This window comes from Hyaena hyaena, unplaced genomic scaffold, assembly GCF_003009895.1.
Source record: "Hyaena hyaena isolate Hyena2069 unplaced genomic scaffold, ASM300989v1 scaffold_262, whole genome shotgun sequence".
Classification (NCBI taxonomy): domain Eukaryota; kingdom Metazoa; phylum Chordata; class Mammalia; order Carnivora; family Hyaenidae; genus Hyaena; species Hyaena hyaena.
In genome coordinates, this window is record NW_024080895.1 from 2,105,258 (window position 1) to 2,122,203 (window position 16,946).

Below are 16,946 nucleotides of genomic sequence, written 5' to 3' on the forward strand. Positions count from 1 at the left end.
ACGTACACCTGTCTCGGGGGAACTGCACTCACTTTCTTTCAGTGTATGCTTCCTGCAGCTTCTCTGCTTCATTTGGCTGCCTTTGGAATCTGTACTCCCTCCAGTCACTTTCAGCAGTGGTGGAGAACAGAAGTCATTAAGGCAGAATAGATGCTAGGGGCAAGACAGCTAATAATCCACTCGAATGCCAGTCAAGACTATGTGTGGCAGCTGAAACACCCTTACACATAAATATTTTGCTGGAGGTAGAATGACATATGGATAACTACTGTTTCGAAGTGCTGTTAATTATCTTTAATAAAATTAAATCTGAAGTCTTCCCACATATGGAAACCATCTGAGCTTAGAAAAACATATTTGAATACCAGTGAGGTGGTATAAAATATTACATTACAAGGTTTGTTCTCATTTCATTTTTCTAACTGCTACTGTAAGCAAAGATAGCTATTTTGAGAACTTTTGAGCCAGGTTTGCAAAACTCTGTGTGGCATCTAGGGCAGATCCTCTGAAGGGCCAGCCTTTCATTGGGCAGAATCTTCTGAGGTAACAAGCCACACTTTTCCCTCCTTCTCTAACAAAAAGCCAAGAGGTATGAATTCTTGCTTATGCAACAGGAAAATGAATGATTTGTTCAACTCTTCAACTCGCCACATTAGTCTTGTGTTGCAGTCAAGCTATAGTCTCTCTCTCATTCGTGGGAAGTGCTGAGTGTTGGTGGGGCAGCCCAGCTTTGGGGTTTTGCTTTCCGTGTAAGAATGCAGCTCGCTAGGCCAGCCATCGGCTCCAGCCTTGTCACACTCTCTTCTGAAAAGTGGAGACCTAGAGTTCAGGTAGGTGCCGACAAGCTGCTATTTGTGGGGAATACTTGACCGATTTTCAAAGTCACACGTTAGCTCATATAGCCCTTCCTTGTTTGTATATATCCAAGACTGTTCCTTGTGGCATGCAAAGAGAAGCACGTGACTCTCAGAGCACACCGTGTAACGTGTGTCTCCTTCTAGAGAAGAGCAGTTGCCAATTTATATGGATGCTTACTTATCTCATGGACTGATGGTTATAGTTGGGTAGTCTTATAACATGGGGATGGAGGGAACAGGGGTGGAACCAGATGTTTTTTCGGGTCTCTTCTGTGATTCATTTAGAATCAGAGAAATATAGAAATGACAAATTGCATCTTTTAAAAAAAACTAAAAAAAACCTCTTTAAAAATGTTTATTTTTGAAGAAGAGAGACAGAGCATGAGTGGGGGAGGGGCAGAGAGATGGGGAGACACAGAATCTGAAGCCAGCTCCAGGCTCTGAGCTGTCAGCACAGAGCCCGATGTGGGGCTCCAACCCACAAACTGTGAGATCATGACCTGAGCGGAAGTCGGACACTTAACCAACTGAGCCACCCAGGTGTCCTACAAAAAATTTTTTTAATAGGGTTCCTACTTATTCTTTCCCCCTCACAACCCAGAAATACAGCTATTTTGTATCACTGACATGAGAGTGAGTCTTAGAATTTCTTTTCTTTGGGTCTTCCATGTAGTTTTTACAGTATAGGCTTCCTAAATTATATTTTGCATTCCTTAGTTTCCTTAGTTATAATATAGAGATAATATTTATGCTTTATAGAAGTATTGTGAAGATTAAACAAATTAATATATGTAAAAAGCTCCTTAGATGACTACTTGGTATACAGCACAGTGTATATTATTATTATTACTTTTTAGTTTTAGGTTATCATCATGACTTCTTGGTCTTTATCATTGCTTTCCTAGGCATGTGGTAGGGAAGGGGTGAATCAGGGACACTGATGTTTAAGAAACATTATAACCTTTTAGAATCTTAAAATCTAAAACATATAAAAATGATATATATTTGCCACTTCATGGAATACTGTTAACTCTGTGGGTCTGAGAACTAGAGATATCACAGAAAAACTTGAGAACCAATTAGAGAGGGAGAGAAGCAAAGGAAGAATTTGGTGTTTAATTGAGTTTGCCGTGATAGTGTGATCTCCACTAATGATATTTACTATGTGCCAGGCACTGTGTTTTACACATATAAACTCATTTAATTCTCATGGAAACTGTGTGAGATAGGTACTAATCTTATTCCCATTTTATAAAAGATGAGAGGTAAATATAATCCCGCATTTATATAGTTAAACACAAGCCATCTGATTCCAGCAGTTACGCCAGACCACCACTTTTGTTAGATACTCCTAGACGTCCAAACTCTGATAGAAAGCAAAGACTGAAATGAACAGTTGGGAGTCCACACAGGGGTGTTTATTCCAGTTATGGAAATGATGAGCTTTCTGAGGGAGAAAGAATGCAGATAGGAGAGCAGATGGCCAAATTTTGAATCCTGGGGGAGGCCCATGAGAAGTTAACTACAGGGAATGGTGCAGAGTCTCAGCCAGGATACACAGATCAGAGAACAGGCTATGAGCTTGGCCTTGAAAGGACTGTTTCAGGGAGGGATCTGGACAGGGAAATCACAGTTAAGGAGAGAAAGCTTTACCAGAGACCAGAGGGAGAAGCAACCAAGTTCACGGAAATGAGGAAGAAAGAACAGGGTGGTCAAATAAAGGGTTCGTGTTTCTTTTCTCCTTTTTTCTAAAATAAGAGGGACCTATTCCTCAAGAAGCTAGAGGAGAGAGAGAGAATGTAATGTGGAAAATGCAAGCCATATATGTGGGGAAGGAAGAATCCTGTAGAAGTCATAAAAGGGGAATTTCGATGGTTTTTACTTCAGCTGAGAGGAGAGGACTATTGTATTGTCAGGTCTCAGGGTTGGAAATGGGCTTTAAAATCTGGTCACTTGTCTGGACATTAAGATAGATGTGTTGTATTGAGGAGGATCAACTTGAATATGCATTTTCACCCTAAATTTATTTATTTAGCAAAGACATACATGTGACATCTCCACTTTGTATCCTGTATCCTGTAGGCATCTCACAATTATTAAGTCCAAAATAATCCCTCATTTCTCACCCTTGCATCAGGTCTTCACGTGCACACCTTGCAACTAACAGTTTCCCCTTCTATCTTTCTCATTGTTTAGGCCAAAAACCTTGGTTTCATCCTTCATTTTTCTGTTTCTCTCACATATGACATCTAATTAATTCATTAGCAAGTCTTGTATAATCTGTCTTTGAGATTTATAAATAATCTGATAATTTCTCACTATCTCCAGTCATACTACCCTACTACCCTACTTTAAGCTACTGATAACATTTGCCTGGACGAGTGTGGTCCCCTTGCTCCCCAGTCTCACCTCCTTACAGTCTACCTTCCTCATAGAAGCAAGGGTAGTTCTTTAACAACAGCAATTGTATAATGACACTCTGATGTTCAGAACCCTGCAATGGATTTTTGTCTGTCTTGGAATAAAATCCTTGGAATAAAATCCAAAATCCTTGCTGTGGTCTACAAGGTCATCACCTACCATTTCCGCCTAAGCTTTCACTGCTCCAGCTACACAGGCATTCTTAAACAAGCCAAGGATGCTTTTGTTTCATGGCCTTCGCATGTGCTTTTCCCTATGCCTTGATTCATTCATTCAACAAATGTTACTATGATAGTTGGGATACATTAGTACACAAGGTGGTCAAGGAAACTTGCTTTTGCTGTGCTTACATTTCCAGCATGTCTGTATCTCTCACTTTCTCTGCTCAACCGTCACCTTACCAAACAGGCCTTCCCTGACCACCTGGCCTAAAATCCCATCATCTCATTATTCTATATTCCTTTATCCTGGTTTATTTTCCTTAATGACACCTATCACCATTTGACACATGTCACTGTTTGTCTATTACCTGTCTTTCCTAGTAGGATGCAAGCTCTTGGCAAGGACTTTGTTTTAGTCCCAGCAGTAGTTCTAGACTAGGGCCTAGCACATAAAAGGTGTTTTAAGATGTTCGCTGAATAATTAATGCATATGATTTTATTTTAGAAACTCATCTTTTGATTCTGGGAAGATTTCTTGAAAAAAATTTTTTAACTTTCTCTCTCTACAGTTTTTCTTTTACAAACTCCTATTATAATGTCAGATTTCAGATTTCCTCAATGACTGTTGACTTTTATTGTCTTTTATTTCTTTTTGATCTAATTTCCAGGAAGTGGCTTCAACTTTATTTTCTAACTCCCGGCATTTTAAGATTCTGATGTAATATTTTTAGTTGCTAAGAGTTCTTTTATGTTGTCCCATTGTTCCTATTATATTTGTATAATTTGTATATTTGTATAATCATTTTACTTACAAGCTGGACTGAACAAAGTCATGTAGAGATCAACTTTAGTCTTTCCTGTTTCTCCCTGTTAGATCCCATTCTTGGATACAGTCTTGGCACCCAAACTTTTTCAGTTACTCAAAGATAGGGAAAAAAAATCCCTTGGTTACTTATAGTCACCAGAACAGCCTCTGGTTGGGGTTTTTAAAGTTCCCATGTACTATAAAACGCCAATCCAGTTCCATTTTCCTTTCCTTCTGCCTCTTCTCCCCCTAAATGTGCCCAGCTGGAGAGAGACACATATTTGACTTCTCCACTTGCTTGTTTTACTTTGTCCATCTCCTCTTCCCTATTTTTCAGGGCCAGGCTCGGAGGAGAGGGGATTAATGAAAAAGACTTTTGTGGCTTGTGTAACCTGTAATCTGATGATTTCCTCTGCAGTGGCAGATGCACAATTGCTGGCTTTTCCCACGGAGGGATGGTTTGGAGGTGTGCCCACTAAGGACTTCTGACTGCAGCTCTCCTGATGTGGGCGGGGCTGCACATCAACAGCCACCGGGATCCCACCCTCAGCACCTGGACTTCTGACAGTCCACCTGGGGGTTATATTTCCCCTCCAGGCAATACTCTTAGGTCGGAGCTCCCTCCCAGCTGTCCAACTTGGCCCACAAGGAAACTCAGACGTTTTTGCCCCAAAGTGGGCAGAAGTGTAGTTGTTCCGAACGCACCCATCTCTTGTCATTCTGCCATTAAAACAACAATTCTACCTGGAATCTTTCACCCCAAGGCGGGAATTAGATAATAGCCCTTCTGTTTCACAAAGTCCAAGGAACATTTGTCAAGCTCTTCAAATGTTCCCTTGAAGCTCTTCTCACTTGACTTGAGGTAGTGGAAGCATATTCTTCCCTCTTTCCCAAAAGGAGGGTTCAAGGTGTCACTGTTGGGCACAATGTGTAGAAAAGATGGAAGAATTAAGGAGTGCAGGCATTAATTTTTCTCCAACCAGAGAAAGAAATGAGACTTCTTGATGGTGTAGTTCCTAAGCTGCAGAGCACCTGATACCTCAGCAGAAATGTCCCAGCTTGGCCCCAAAGGAGAAATGCATCCCTGACACATCACTTTAGTTCTGATATCTGTATCTCTTAACCACAGTGTTTTAGAAGTGTTGAAAACTTTGCCTCTGGTACTCATGGAGACAGGAAATAATACTAAATATTATGACAGATAATCTGTATTTATAGATTCTGAAGACCATTAAACTATAGTTGTTAAAAGTATGATCAAGAGTATCAGACAGACCTGGGTTTGAGTTTTAGCTCTGCCACCTATTAACATGTGACCTCAGGCAAGTTAGTGAACATCTCAGCATTTTAACTGCCAAAAAATGTTAACAGTAACACTTGTTTCCTAGATATTAGAGTTGTCTGTGTGCTGCATGGCCTGGTGGTAACTTGGCATCATCAATATTACCCCTCTCCAAGGCTAGGAACAACCTTTCCCAGAATCTCCTTTCCGATGTGGTTCCAGGTTGGAGTTTGTGAATGAGACTTGAAGTTTGTGACTTGCACAAGACTTGAAAGACAAAACTGAAGGGAGAACAATGTTTCTGGAATAACAGTTGCTACAGCTCATCAAGGCCTCACCAGACACAGGGGATCACAGCCCTCTCTGTGAGCCCTCATTCTGTAGCTATGGCAGGATTTCTGGACATACTGAGTCTGAGTCTCTCCATTGATACTCTAGGGCTTTAAACTGGACACACTGGTGATTCTTCACTCCGCTGGCTGCCACCTTCTAGAACGTAACTCCTCCAGGTCCTCTCATATTTATGTAAGCTGTCATTTTTTCTTTTAAATATTTTTTAAAATGTTTATTTACTTTTGAGAGACAGGGGGAAACAGAACATGAGCAGGGGAGGGGCAGAGAGAGAGGGAGACACAGAATCCCAAGCAGGCTCCAGGCTCTGAGCTGTTAGCACAGAGCCCGACGCAGGGCTCGAACCCATGAACCATGAAATCATGACCTGAGCCAAAGTTGGACGCTTAACCAACTGAACCATCCAGGCACCCCTGTAAGCTGTCATTTCTATATGAAGCCCCTTATTCCTGTACCATTTACAGTGGCCCTGTTTTCCTGATGAAACAATTCTGGTACATCATATAGAGTCTTAAGACATGTAACAAGCACTCAATAAATATTAGACAATAATAATAGTAATAATCAGAAAAGGTATTGTTCATAATAAATAGGAGACTAATTCGTAATGTTAAGCTGCATTGAGTTCCACTGTTTAGGAAAAACAAAGATGAAGAGTGGTACAAAATGGTACAAAAGGAGACCCTTTGTTTGTTTGTTTGTTTAAATGTTTACTTATTTTTGAGATAGAGCACAAGTGAGGGAGGGGCGGAGAGAGAAGGAGACACAGAATCCAAAGCAGGCTCCAGGCTCTGAGCTGTCAGCACAGATCCCAACGCGGGGCTCGAACCCACAAGCCATGAGATCATGACCTGAGCTGAAGTCAGATGCTTAACTGACTGAGCCACCCAGGTGCCCCAAAAGGAGACCATTCTTAACACCTAAACCAGGAACTACTCACATTTCTGTAATGTTTTTCAATTCATGAAGCATCTGTACATATTTCACAATTTAGCATTTGGCTAAATTGAAGCATATATTGGAAACGGACGCTTGCTTTCTTAACAATAAAAGCCCATGATCAAGAGAACATCATGATTCAAATAACAAAGTAGCTTATGTTATAAAGAGAACATTTCTTTGAAACATGGATTTGTTCCACAGAGTTTTCTTTTATCAGAAGAGAATGGAGTTGCCCTCTGGCTCATGTGCCCTCCAGTGTTATGGGATCACCGAGAAGTAACAAACCGTAACGGCTGTCTGTATAGTGGAAAATTTAGCTTTCCAATCAATTTACTGAACATATACTTTATGACATGTGCACTTGTTATCATGCTGTACGGTAATCAGGCATAAATGGTAGCAGCCAGTTTATAAATGACTGTAACTGGAATAGGGAGTCAATATTTTTTTCTCTTCTTGGTTTACTAGTGTTGACAATATTTTTTAATGTGGGTTTTATATACCCATAGGTTACAAGTCAAGTTCTAGGCCTATTCCTCAGGTACAGTTCCTTTTTCCCTTGCTCCCCTCTAAGGTCAGGATTCCTGTGCTCGCTCCAGCACCAATTCCCACCCTACTTTTGCCTGTGAAATTCACAAGCAGAACGTCCTGCTGGCCCTGCATCTAGCTTTCCTGTTTGCATGGCACCAACACCACCGGCTTCTCTGAAAGCACAAGACTGTGGATGGCCTAACGCAGGTGCAAAGTGACCCATAACATGGTAAGGTAGAGACAGCCTAGGGAAGGGAAAGGGCACAGTGAGATTCAGGTCCAATGTTTTGTCTCTGGGAGTTGTGAACCAGAAGTAAGGGTACCAGTGCTGACTGGTACCCTCTTTCACTCTTGAAGGCTTGGGTACTAAACCTCTATTAGCTGCATTGAGACTGGCTCCCAGTGGGAACAGAGATATTTTGGCCTATGGCTTCAAATACATGTTGTTTGTGAGGAACACTGGTTGCTTAGTAGGAACATGTTTATGGTGATGCACTTGTCCATGTTCTACTTTAGGGAAGGATAGTTACCTACTGTCTGTGCCCTTTACTACTACCTCCACTGGAGGGAGCTGCCTTACTCAAGGTCATGCCCTTCCTAGGGAAACACATTATGGCCCAGCACATGGCATGTCTGTTCTTTTAGTTCTGGACTTCGCATGGGGTTAGCTGAGGTTGTTGTCAGGCCTGCATTGAAGCCTGACTTCTAACCAGTCCTGCTCCCTTCGCCTCCCTTCCATAGACGTTGATCCCAAGAGCCCTCACTAATAAACATTCAGCACTTTGAACTTCATCTCAGGGTCCATCTCTTTCTCACAGAGCCCAGCCTGCAACAGACTCTGTTTCCAAGTCACCAATATTCGTTCACATCTCGATTTTGCAGTTGTCTCCTGTGCCATTCTCTTTGACTGCACCAATTTATACGTGTTTTACTCGTTTACTGTCATTTTATAGTGTTTTAAGAGGGAATCAAGATAAATGTACATGTATAACCCACTGTTGTATTGGTCAGAGTAAAAGCTGCAAAGAGCATAACTAATTCAGATATTTAAAGTGGAGAGGGTATTTTCAGGGTATTCAGTGTTAAGGCAGATTTACTGTAATAACAGAATGAAATTTTCACTCCTCCTTTACAATGTGACTTTGTAACTCCTCCCATCAAGGGGTTGAGTCTGTTTCCCTACTTTTAAATCTGGGCTGGCCTTTTGTCTTGCATTCGCCAATGGAATGGGGTAGAAGTGATGAGTGATGGTGTGCTCGTTCTGAATCTAATCCTCAAGAGGCCTTGCACACTTTGCTCTCCCTCTTGGTACCCTCCTTTCCCATGAAAACAATCCAGACTGGCCTGCTGGAAGGTGAGGGAGAAATGATGAGTTGTCCTAGTTGAGATCATTGGAGACCACCCAGCTTCTAGCTCACCCATCAGCTGACCAATGAGCAAGCCCAATGAGGTCAGCCAAGCTCAACCTAGACTACTAGAACTGGCCAGCTGACCCACAGATTCATGAGCAATAATAAATGGTTATTGCTTTAGGCCACTCCATTTGGGGGTGTTTGTTATACAGTATTATTGTGGCAATAGATGACTGACACAAAGTGGCTTACAAAATCCTTAGGAATGCAGAAAAAGTAAATTCTAGAATAGAATAGACTCACTAATGTCAGGAAGTTGTAGAACCAGGATACTCATTGCTAAATTAATAATAAGCCACCTCTAAGACCTAGCTCCAGAAATCTGTCACTGCTGTGGTGATCAGGAAGCTGCTGATAGAGCTGCCTTTTCAGAACCATGCTATTGCTGCTACCACCATGACTTCCACCCTCACAATGGCTGCTTATGCTTTGCTTTTCTCCCATCTAGTTCAATTTATGAAAGTGCTTCTCATCAGCAAAATGTAAGTTACACCTGACCATCAGCTGCAAAGGGGTCTAGTGTCAAAGGGACTTTAGCTTTACAGCTTCTGCAGTACATGAGGAGGTGGGAATGGATTTGGAGTGTTAGCCTCAGTACCTGCCACAGCTATGATTAAATTAAATGAATAAAATTCCTAAAATTTATTCTAGAAGTTGTGCTCCATGATATTGAAACAGCTTCTTTAAGTTCATCGTGCAGTATTTTACAATTGGCATATCACTATACTGTCAAACATTATTAATTCAATTACTGGAAGCTGAGAGACTGAAGAATGAACAACACAGTACTAAGATTTTATGAACTCACTGTTCCAGCAAAACTCAAACGAACATTTTAAGGGAATCAACAATCATAAGTCACTAAGGGGAGGAAAACTGATTTAGTTCAGAAAAATTCGTAGTCTCTTATTGGTATTGATTTCAATAGGAATAATGACAGGTGTTCGGTCTTGACCTGAAGTTATTAAGGTGCCTATATACTACATGAGAAAAGGATATTTCAAAATTTATTTTGGGGTAGGGTAGAGAGTTAGAAGGTTCTTAGGAACACAGTGGATAGTGTCCTCTAGTCTGATCTTAAGACATGACATCTGGTTTTAAGTGATCAGAGAATTAATGCCCCCAAATCTACAGAGTTAGTGATTCCAGAAAAATCTGTGTCCTTGTGGATACTTTCATAGAGATGGTGACTTAGAACAATAATCACTGAGGAAAAGGGAAGGCAATTTTTAGATAACAGAATCATCAACAGTGAAGATATTAAAATCAAAAGAGTTATGTGCCTTCAAATTTTGTTCCCTGTGTCTTGTTCAGTGGAGGCACAACATGTTATTATGGTATGTGAGGCTTGCAGTGACTTATGCCTTACTAAGAATTACTTTCTTTATTCAGTCATGGCCTTGTATGGTTAGAAGTCCCTCAGGCTCACCAAAAAAAAAAAAGGAAAAAAAGTACATGTTGTCAAGAGAACCTGGAGTCCCTCCAAAAGGTGCCCCATTGATTCAAAAGCCAGACACTTCTTTGTCAACAAAGGCATCCCACGGCGAAAAGTCTAGAGGATAAATTGCACTTGGCTCATTGGTAAGTCTTAATCATACACCCTGTTTATTTGATTCTTACTGACACTAATGTGAAGTATCAGCAATTTTGCTTCTGAAACAGAATCCATTGATTTAATCTTGTCATTTTTCTTTTCAGTTGTACAATCAGAAATTCATTCATGTGAGGAAAAAGCAGTTAAAACTTATGGAAAACCGCCAAAGTAAGCGGCTGTCTGACTGATTGCTTTTTGGCAGAGGCTGAGATCAAGATTTACCAAGGAAAGCCCACGTAAATGTGAACGAAGAGGAAGTTACAGAGCTCAAGAGCATTACTAAGCCTGGAAACTGGAATTTCAGTTACCTTGCAAGGTATTTCAGAAAAAATTACATATACGTAAACACAAGGCTCATGTATCACTGTGTTGTTGGAAGGGTGTTTTCTAAAGCAGCTTTATTCTGATTTCTAAAGCAGCAAGGGAAAATAAGATAACAGAGAGCAAGTAACTTACCTTTTTGGGACCCATTCTCGAGCAAATGTTAGTTCTGGCCTGGATTCAGCTACCTAGGGCAGAACAAAAGAGAAAGTGAAAGGTCCTCTCAATCAGGTATTTCCCAGGATGGGACTTAAAAGCAGCTCTCTTATCCTGTCTGCTCTTTAGTCCCCGGTCTTGGATCAAACTTTCTGGCACTAGATTTAAAAACATCTTCAGAATACCAGAGTACTCACGTTTAGCCCCTTCCCTGAATCCTTTCTATCATTTCCTGTGTTCTTTGTGTGTATGTCTGTTCCCTCATTCAACTGTAATCAGATTTGAAACAGGGGCTGTGTCTTACTCTTATTTGTATCTTGTTTCTTCAACCCTTTTGTCTGACAGTATTTTGCTTATATGTAATATGTTTTTCCTTGTAAAATAAAAATATGTTTAGAGGCACATACAGATTCAACACAAATACAAATACAAATTCTCCAATGTTTCAACTGCCGTTGAGAAAAATGAGAGATTGTTAGATTTGTGGAGTGATTGACTTCTTATTTTTCAAGGGCAAATAAAAGTTGTTTTTAAAGAATTTTGATATATTTTTGTCTCTAAAAGAGGAAACAGATCTATTGCAATATATGTAAGTCAAAGTAAATCTATAAAGATTCAAAGGCATTATTTTATGTGTAGAGAATAGTTGTAAGAGCTATCAATAACTTGAAGTCTACATATAAGTTGAATGAGATGATCTTCATAGCTGCTACTAATGGATATGGACTCATGAGTGAGGGAAAATGTGTCTGTGAATGATGCTATTATATAACATAATTTTTTTTCTTTCTTTTATCCCAGCTGATGGTATACTATACACACTCATCTGTAACTTGCCTTTTTTTGAACTCTTTCCATGTTAGCACATAAAAAAAATGCTTCTTTATTTAAAAAAAATATCTTCTTTATTTAAAGGGTCAAATAGATAGTAGTTAATAAGTTACTGTCCCTCACTTCCAATCTTATTTTTGGGCTGTGCAGATCCTTCGGATCCTGCTAACTAACTCCCTCTAGGTCTGCTAAGAGAAGACCCTAGAGACCAGAATGCACACTTTCACTCACTTTTTGCTCTCAGCAGCACCTTAATGATGACTGTTTTCTCCATGGTAGTAGCTGGTTGCAGTCTCCAACCAACCTTCCTTCCTTCCTTCCTTTCCTTTTTTCTTTCTTTCCCTCCCTTCCTCCCTTCCTTCCTGTCATTCCCAGAGGCAGCCTCACTTTGTTCCCGAAGAGGCACCAGTACCAGCTGGGCCGACATCTCGCCAACTCCCCGAGGCCTCTAGGGCAAACCTCTGTGTTTTGGTAACATCAACATTTCCCTTTGCTTTTCCAGCCTCAGGGGTGTGAGCTGCTTTCTGGAATGACTATCCAGTTTCTCCTTTTAGCTTTTCAAAGTTCTCCAGTGAAATCATTAACCAATAGTTTATATTAAGCTTTCTTTTTGGAAATGCTTCTGGTAGTTTCAGTTTTCTCAGCCGGACCCTGATGGATATAATACTTGACACCTAAATGGGGTCCGACCCACCTGGATCTACTGGGCTGGAAGCCCTGGGGAGCAGAGCAGCCTGCACTGTCATCTGGACCTGCTGCAGAGCCAGTTCTCGCTCTGGGCCCCGGAGGAAACACAATATATCTAACTAGTCCCTTGCAGATGGGCATTTAAGTTACAATACAGTAACTTACAATTTAACTTACATTGCAGCAAACACCTTAAATAAATTCACATATGGGCAAGTATATTTATAAGATAAAGTTATAAAAGTAGAATTGCTGGGTCAAAGGATTGCAAAATTGTTCTTCATAGAGGTGGTACCAAATTTAATCTCTCACAGGTAATAAAGAGAAATCTATTTGCATGAGAACCAGAGACATCAGCAAAGGAAAGAGGAAGCCAGGTATGACACCCTCGTCCTACTAAGAGAGCCTTGGCTGGTGGAAGGGAGAAGCACATTTAGAATAGAATGTCATAGAATGACACAGAATGAAGGCTATCACTTGCGGATTACTTTCGGGCCCAGACTCCACGGAATTCCCTTTGGAGAGAGAGAAGGCTGAAATTTAAATGGAAAAGCCCTCTAAGACACTTTGATACTCACTTAATAGAGGGTAACACAAAAAGGAGAGGGAAGCACCTGGTCACAGAGCACCAGCAGGCTTGGGCAGTCCGAGGAGGCTTCATGCTGTGCCCAGTGGAGACTCAGTACTCAGCACTTGTGGCTGTGGTGGCCAGCAGCAAGAGTGACACGTACAGACGTGTGGCTATTGAAATGAGAGGCAGTGTTGCCCTGTGCACCAAATGTGGTAGCTGTAAGCACATGTGAGACACCTCCCAGGGACTCCCTGAAACACTTGGGTGGAACGTTGTAGGTACTGAGTCTGTACCTTGCAGTACCGGAGAGTATAAAAGCCGGTAAAACACAGGCTATAGGCTCTCATTTACTAAGGTTGTCCCTCTTTGCATTTCTACGTCTCTGCCTCATAAAATTGAGTAGGCTTTCATTTAAAAATGACAAAGCAAGGTGCTCTTCTTCCTTGAGTCCCCATAGCACATCTCAGCAAACACAGGTTGTGGCTCTGTGATTTCTACCATCTGCTGCTCTTGTCGTTTATCCCCTTCTCAGCAGAGCTCTACTGCAGTTATCGTGGCCTTTGTTTAGCAGACAGGCTCCATTCTACATGCCTGCTTTTGCTGACTTCGCCTCAGCATTACATCGTAACAAAGCCGTATATACAACCAGAACTGTGTTTTTCCTGCTCTGTAAGATCTGGGCTGTTTTCCTGAAGAGGACCTTCAGTTTATGTTCCACTGTGTCTTGTTTGTGCCATTCTTAATTTACACGCCCGAGATGCTGTCATCACCAATTAACATTTATCAAGGGCCCCCTGGATGCATGGCCACAGAGGGGCTAATTTAATATTCTCTTTGTTTCAGGTATCAGGTGGCTCTTTCAAATGAATTTTTAAGTATCTCAGTGACGATGAAGAAGAACAGAGACATCAATTAAGGATTCAGGAAGACAAGTCTTTGCAGAAAATGCTTAGAGCATCAAGGATTGCCATTAATATTTGAAAGTTTAAAAGAGGGTATGCTTTTCTTCAGTCAACAAATGACAAAAGCGAAGGCACTATTTTCATTGTTCCTGGAAGAAGCCAGGCAGCATTCCACTCAGACATCTATTCTTTGATCATCCCATTTTCCTCTTTATTTGTTTCAGTCCTTCTAATTTCCAAGACTGAGTCTGAATATTTCTTCCTGAGGCTTCTTCTAATCATCTCTACCCTTAAGGACAACTCCCTCCTCCAACTCCTATAGCCCTTATCATCATAGCTGTCATTTGAAAATTTAGCAATGGTACATTACTATTACTGAATAAATATATATTCATTCTCTGCAAGTATATTAGAGAAGTGTCTGGACAATTTATTTCTTTTCCCATTCTCAGAGTCAGCACAGTATTCTGTCAATGACAATCTCAAAAAATACTTATTGATGATGATGGCAAGTCTATTAAAATCAGATGCAATTTATTTTTTAAAATGAATGAGAGGAAAGACAACGCTGAAGCTTTGGAAGCTGAGACTCATATGCGCCATTAATGTTTCCTAATATTAAGAGCTATATGTACTTTTTTTTTTTTTTTTTTTTGGCGGGGGCCGGGTATTGCGAGACAAAAACATCACTAGAAGTAGTTTATCTTTCAAGAGTTAATAAATTTTTTTTGGCCTTCCTAAACAATACTTATTTTTGGCCTATCCCTTTTGATGTGACAGTAAGTGGTGTAACATGGCTGTCAGTTGGAGGAACTCATATTCAGGAGAACAGACCTGAACATTTTCATTTCAGAAGAAACATTTCGGTTTCGTCACAGATTTGGAATTAAGAACACACCTTCATGTTTTATGACGTCACGAACCCGGCCCAGCGAAGTCAGTGACACACGAATCCCACCAGCAGGTAGACCCACAGCCGCACCCGAGCCGCAGCACCAGGAGCCTCGGAGCTCTCCCCGGGACGAAGCTCCCGCGGGGCCCCACCCCACCCCGGTTCCGGGAGCCTCATTGGCCAGTCTTCCGCCCGCCATTTCTATTAGTCCCTGGGATTTGCCACAGGAGGCGGGCGGCTCCCTTTCGGGCACTGATTGGTCGAGTCTTCATGACGGCAAGAAGCTCTCGGAGTCTCTATTGGTTCTTAGGCCTCAGAGTGGGCGGGGAAAGGCAGAGCGAAGGGGCTCAAGGAGAGAAGCGCGGAGTGCGCCGGCGCGTAGTCGGAGACGCCAGGCTGAGGATTTTGCTAGGGAACCGACTGTTTTCGCCCCGCCCCCTCGGGGGGTGTTTGTCCCGTTAACTGTCGGAGTGGCGGGGGCTCCAGCGCCGGGCGACATGCCGGTGCGCTTCAAGGTGAGGCCATGGTCTCCGGATCCGAAGTCTGCTGGGGGGAGTCTTTGCGGAGCGGGTGCGGGGCGCGGGGGCCTCGCTGGCTTTCTGCGCGGCGCTCCTGGGCCCCGCAAAGCCTGCCAGCTCCCGAACCTGCTTGCCACGATCCTGAAGGACGCTCATCTCCTCTACCTAGCTCTCTCTCCGCTTACACACACTTCCGAGTTGCAGTATGGTAGCGTTCGATGGTGTTGAGAGAGATTTATTTTGTAGGGCAGAGGGGAGTGGTGATGGAAGGAGGGCGCTTTGTAATGGGATCTAAGGTGGCTTCAAATTGGGACACCTGTAGCCTATCTCACAGTTTAGCCTTTTACCCTCTGCCCCCACCTACCCTTTAAAACTTTAAAGTGCCTATGTCTTTTAAAGGATCGAGAAATGGGTCCCCGGCTAGGTAAAGATAAGAGTGTAAGAAATAGACATTTTTCATAGCTGTGCATAAGTTTCAGGTAGGTGGTAGCTGTCAGGGTCATGCATCCATCAACATAACAGTTGACCACAACCTTCCACAAACCCTATTTTATTCTTTAATCTTAAGGGCTTGTATCTAGAATAGGAGGGGAACTCGACTTTAGTTGACTTTACAACATTTCAAGAGGTACTAGGCCTAATACCTGATACTGTGTACTCATTGCCAACATAATCAGGAAGGATAATTATTGCGATGGGGATTTAGATTGTCACCTGTTAACCAGACAAGAGCTCAGGCTCTGGAATCAGAGAACCAGCAAAAAGGTAGCTGCTCAGAGCCTCGGATTCCTGCCAGCATCTGGCTCAAGTGGTTGTGAGGATTAAAGGATAGAAGACGTGTGAACTGCTTAGCAAGGGCTGGGTAAATATTAGCTATTAGGGAGGGCCTCTGTGTTTATCAATCTCAAAGCTTTCAGCTCTTTTTAGAGGCTCAGAAATTATTTTTGCTGCTGTCTTTTTAAAAACAACATCCATTAATTGCACTGTACTCAAATTGTATTTTGTATCACAGGGGCTGAGTGAATACCAGAGAAACTTTCTGTGGAAAAAGTCATATTTGTCAGAGTCCTATAATCCCTCAGTGGGGAGAAGGTACCCATGGGCTGGACTTAGATCGGATCAGTTAGGTAAGTTGAACAAACTAGTAGTCGTTGTAACTTAAATAAAGTTTGGGGTTAAGTTTGAAAAAATTATTAAAAATTGCAAAACATTGTTCATTTGGTCTGGTTGACTTACTTGTTTAACAGCTGTTTACTGAGGGCTTGCAATATAGGCCAGGACTATTCCCAGCTTCTAGGGATGTAGCCTTGAATCAGACAAAGACAACCTTAACTGTGGGAGGAAAAAAGTAAACAAGTAACTCAATACACTAGGGGATTTCAAGTTGTTATAAGCTAGCATATAGATAACTTGGGGGACGGGTGGGATGGAGGGAAGATTTTAGCTACGGTAGTCAAGAAAGGCCTTTCTGAGGAGTCATACTTGAGCTGAGAGCAGTCAAGCCTGGGGTGGTGTCCTTCCAAGGTCTTGAGGAAGGGAAACTTAGATTAAGTAACTTGCCCAAAGTTCATAGCCAGTAAGTGGCAAAACGATGATTTGAAATCAAATCTGTTTTGTTGCAAGCCCATGAGTTCAGAGGCCATATGTTGATCATCACACATGTTTCATCCTGGTATCCCAGGCAATTCAGCCCTGGGCCAAAGTTTCTCAGA

General features: G+C 41.8%; 1 protein-coding gene and 2 long non-coding RNA genes across 4 annotated transcripts in view; 2 read left to right on the forward strand and 1 right to left on the reverse strand.

The window, feature by feature from the left end:
- The window catches only part of LOC120240813, a 105,560-nt gene extending 90,561 nt beyond the window's left edge, over window positions 1-14,999 (reverse strand). Inside the window, exons 1-2 of the long non-coding RNA XR_005530727.1 lie at window positions 14,723-14,999; window positions 10,813-10,865 (exon numbers count right to left, since the gene is read on the reverse strand). This is a non-coding gene — a long non-coding RNA (uncharacterized LOC120240813). The remainder of the gene's footprint in view (window positions 1-10,812; window positions 10,866-14,722) is intronic.
- On the forward strand, window positions 10,199-14,190 carry LOC120240812. The gene is made up of 3 exons (XR_005530726.1): window positions 10,199-10,343; window positions 10,461-10,672; window positions 13,766-14,190. It is a non-coding gene; the product is annotated as an uncharacterized LOC120240812 (long non-coding RNA).
- Window positions 15,000-15,092: 93 nt separating the features above from the next.
- MDM1 (Mdm1 nuclear protein) overlaps window positions 15,093-16,946 on the forward strand; it is a 33,330-nt gene continuing 31,476 nt past the window's right edge. For both annotated transcript variants that reach the window (XM_039245651.1, XM_039245652.1), the window contains exons 1-2: window positions 15,093-15,231; window positions 16,247-16,361. In XM_039245651.1, coding sequence (XP_039101582.1) covers window positions 15,214-15,231; window positions 16,247-16,361 — 133 coding nt within the window. In that variant the 5' untranslated portion in view covers window positions 15,093-15,213. The remainder of the gene's footprint in view (window positions 15,232-16,246; window positions 16,362-16,946) is intronic.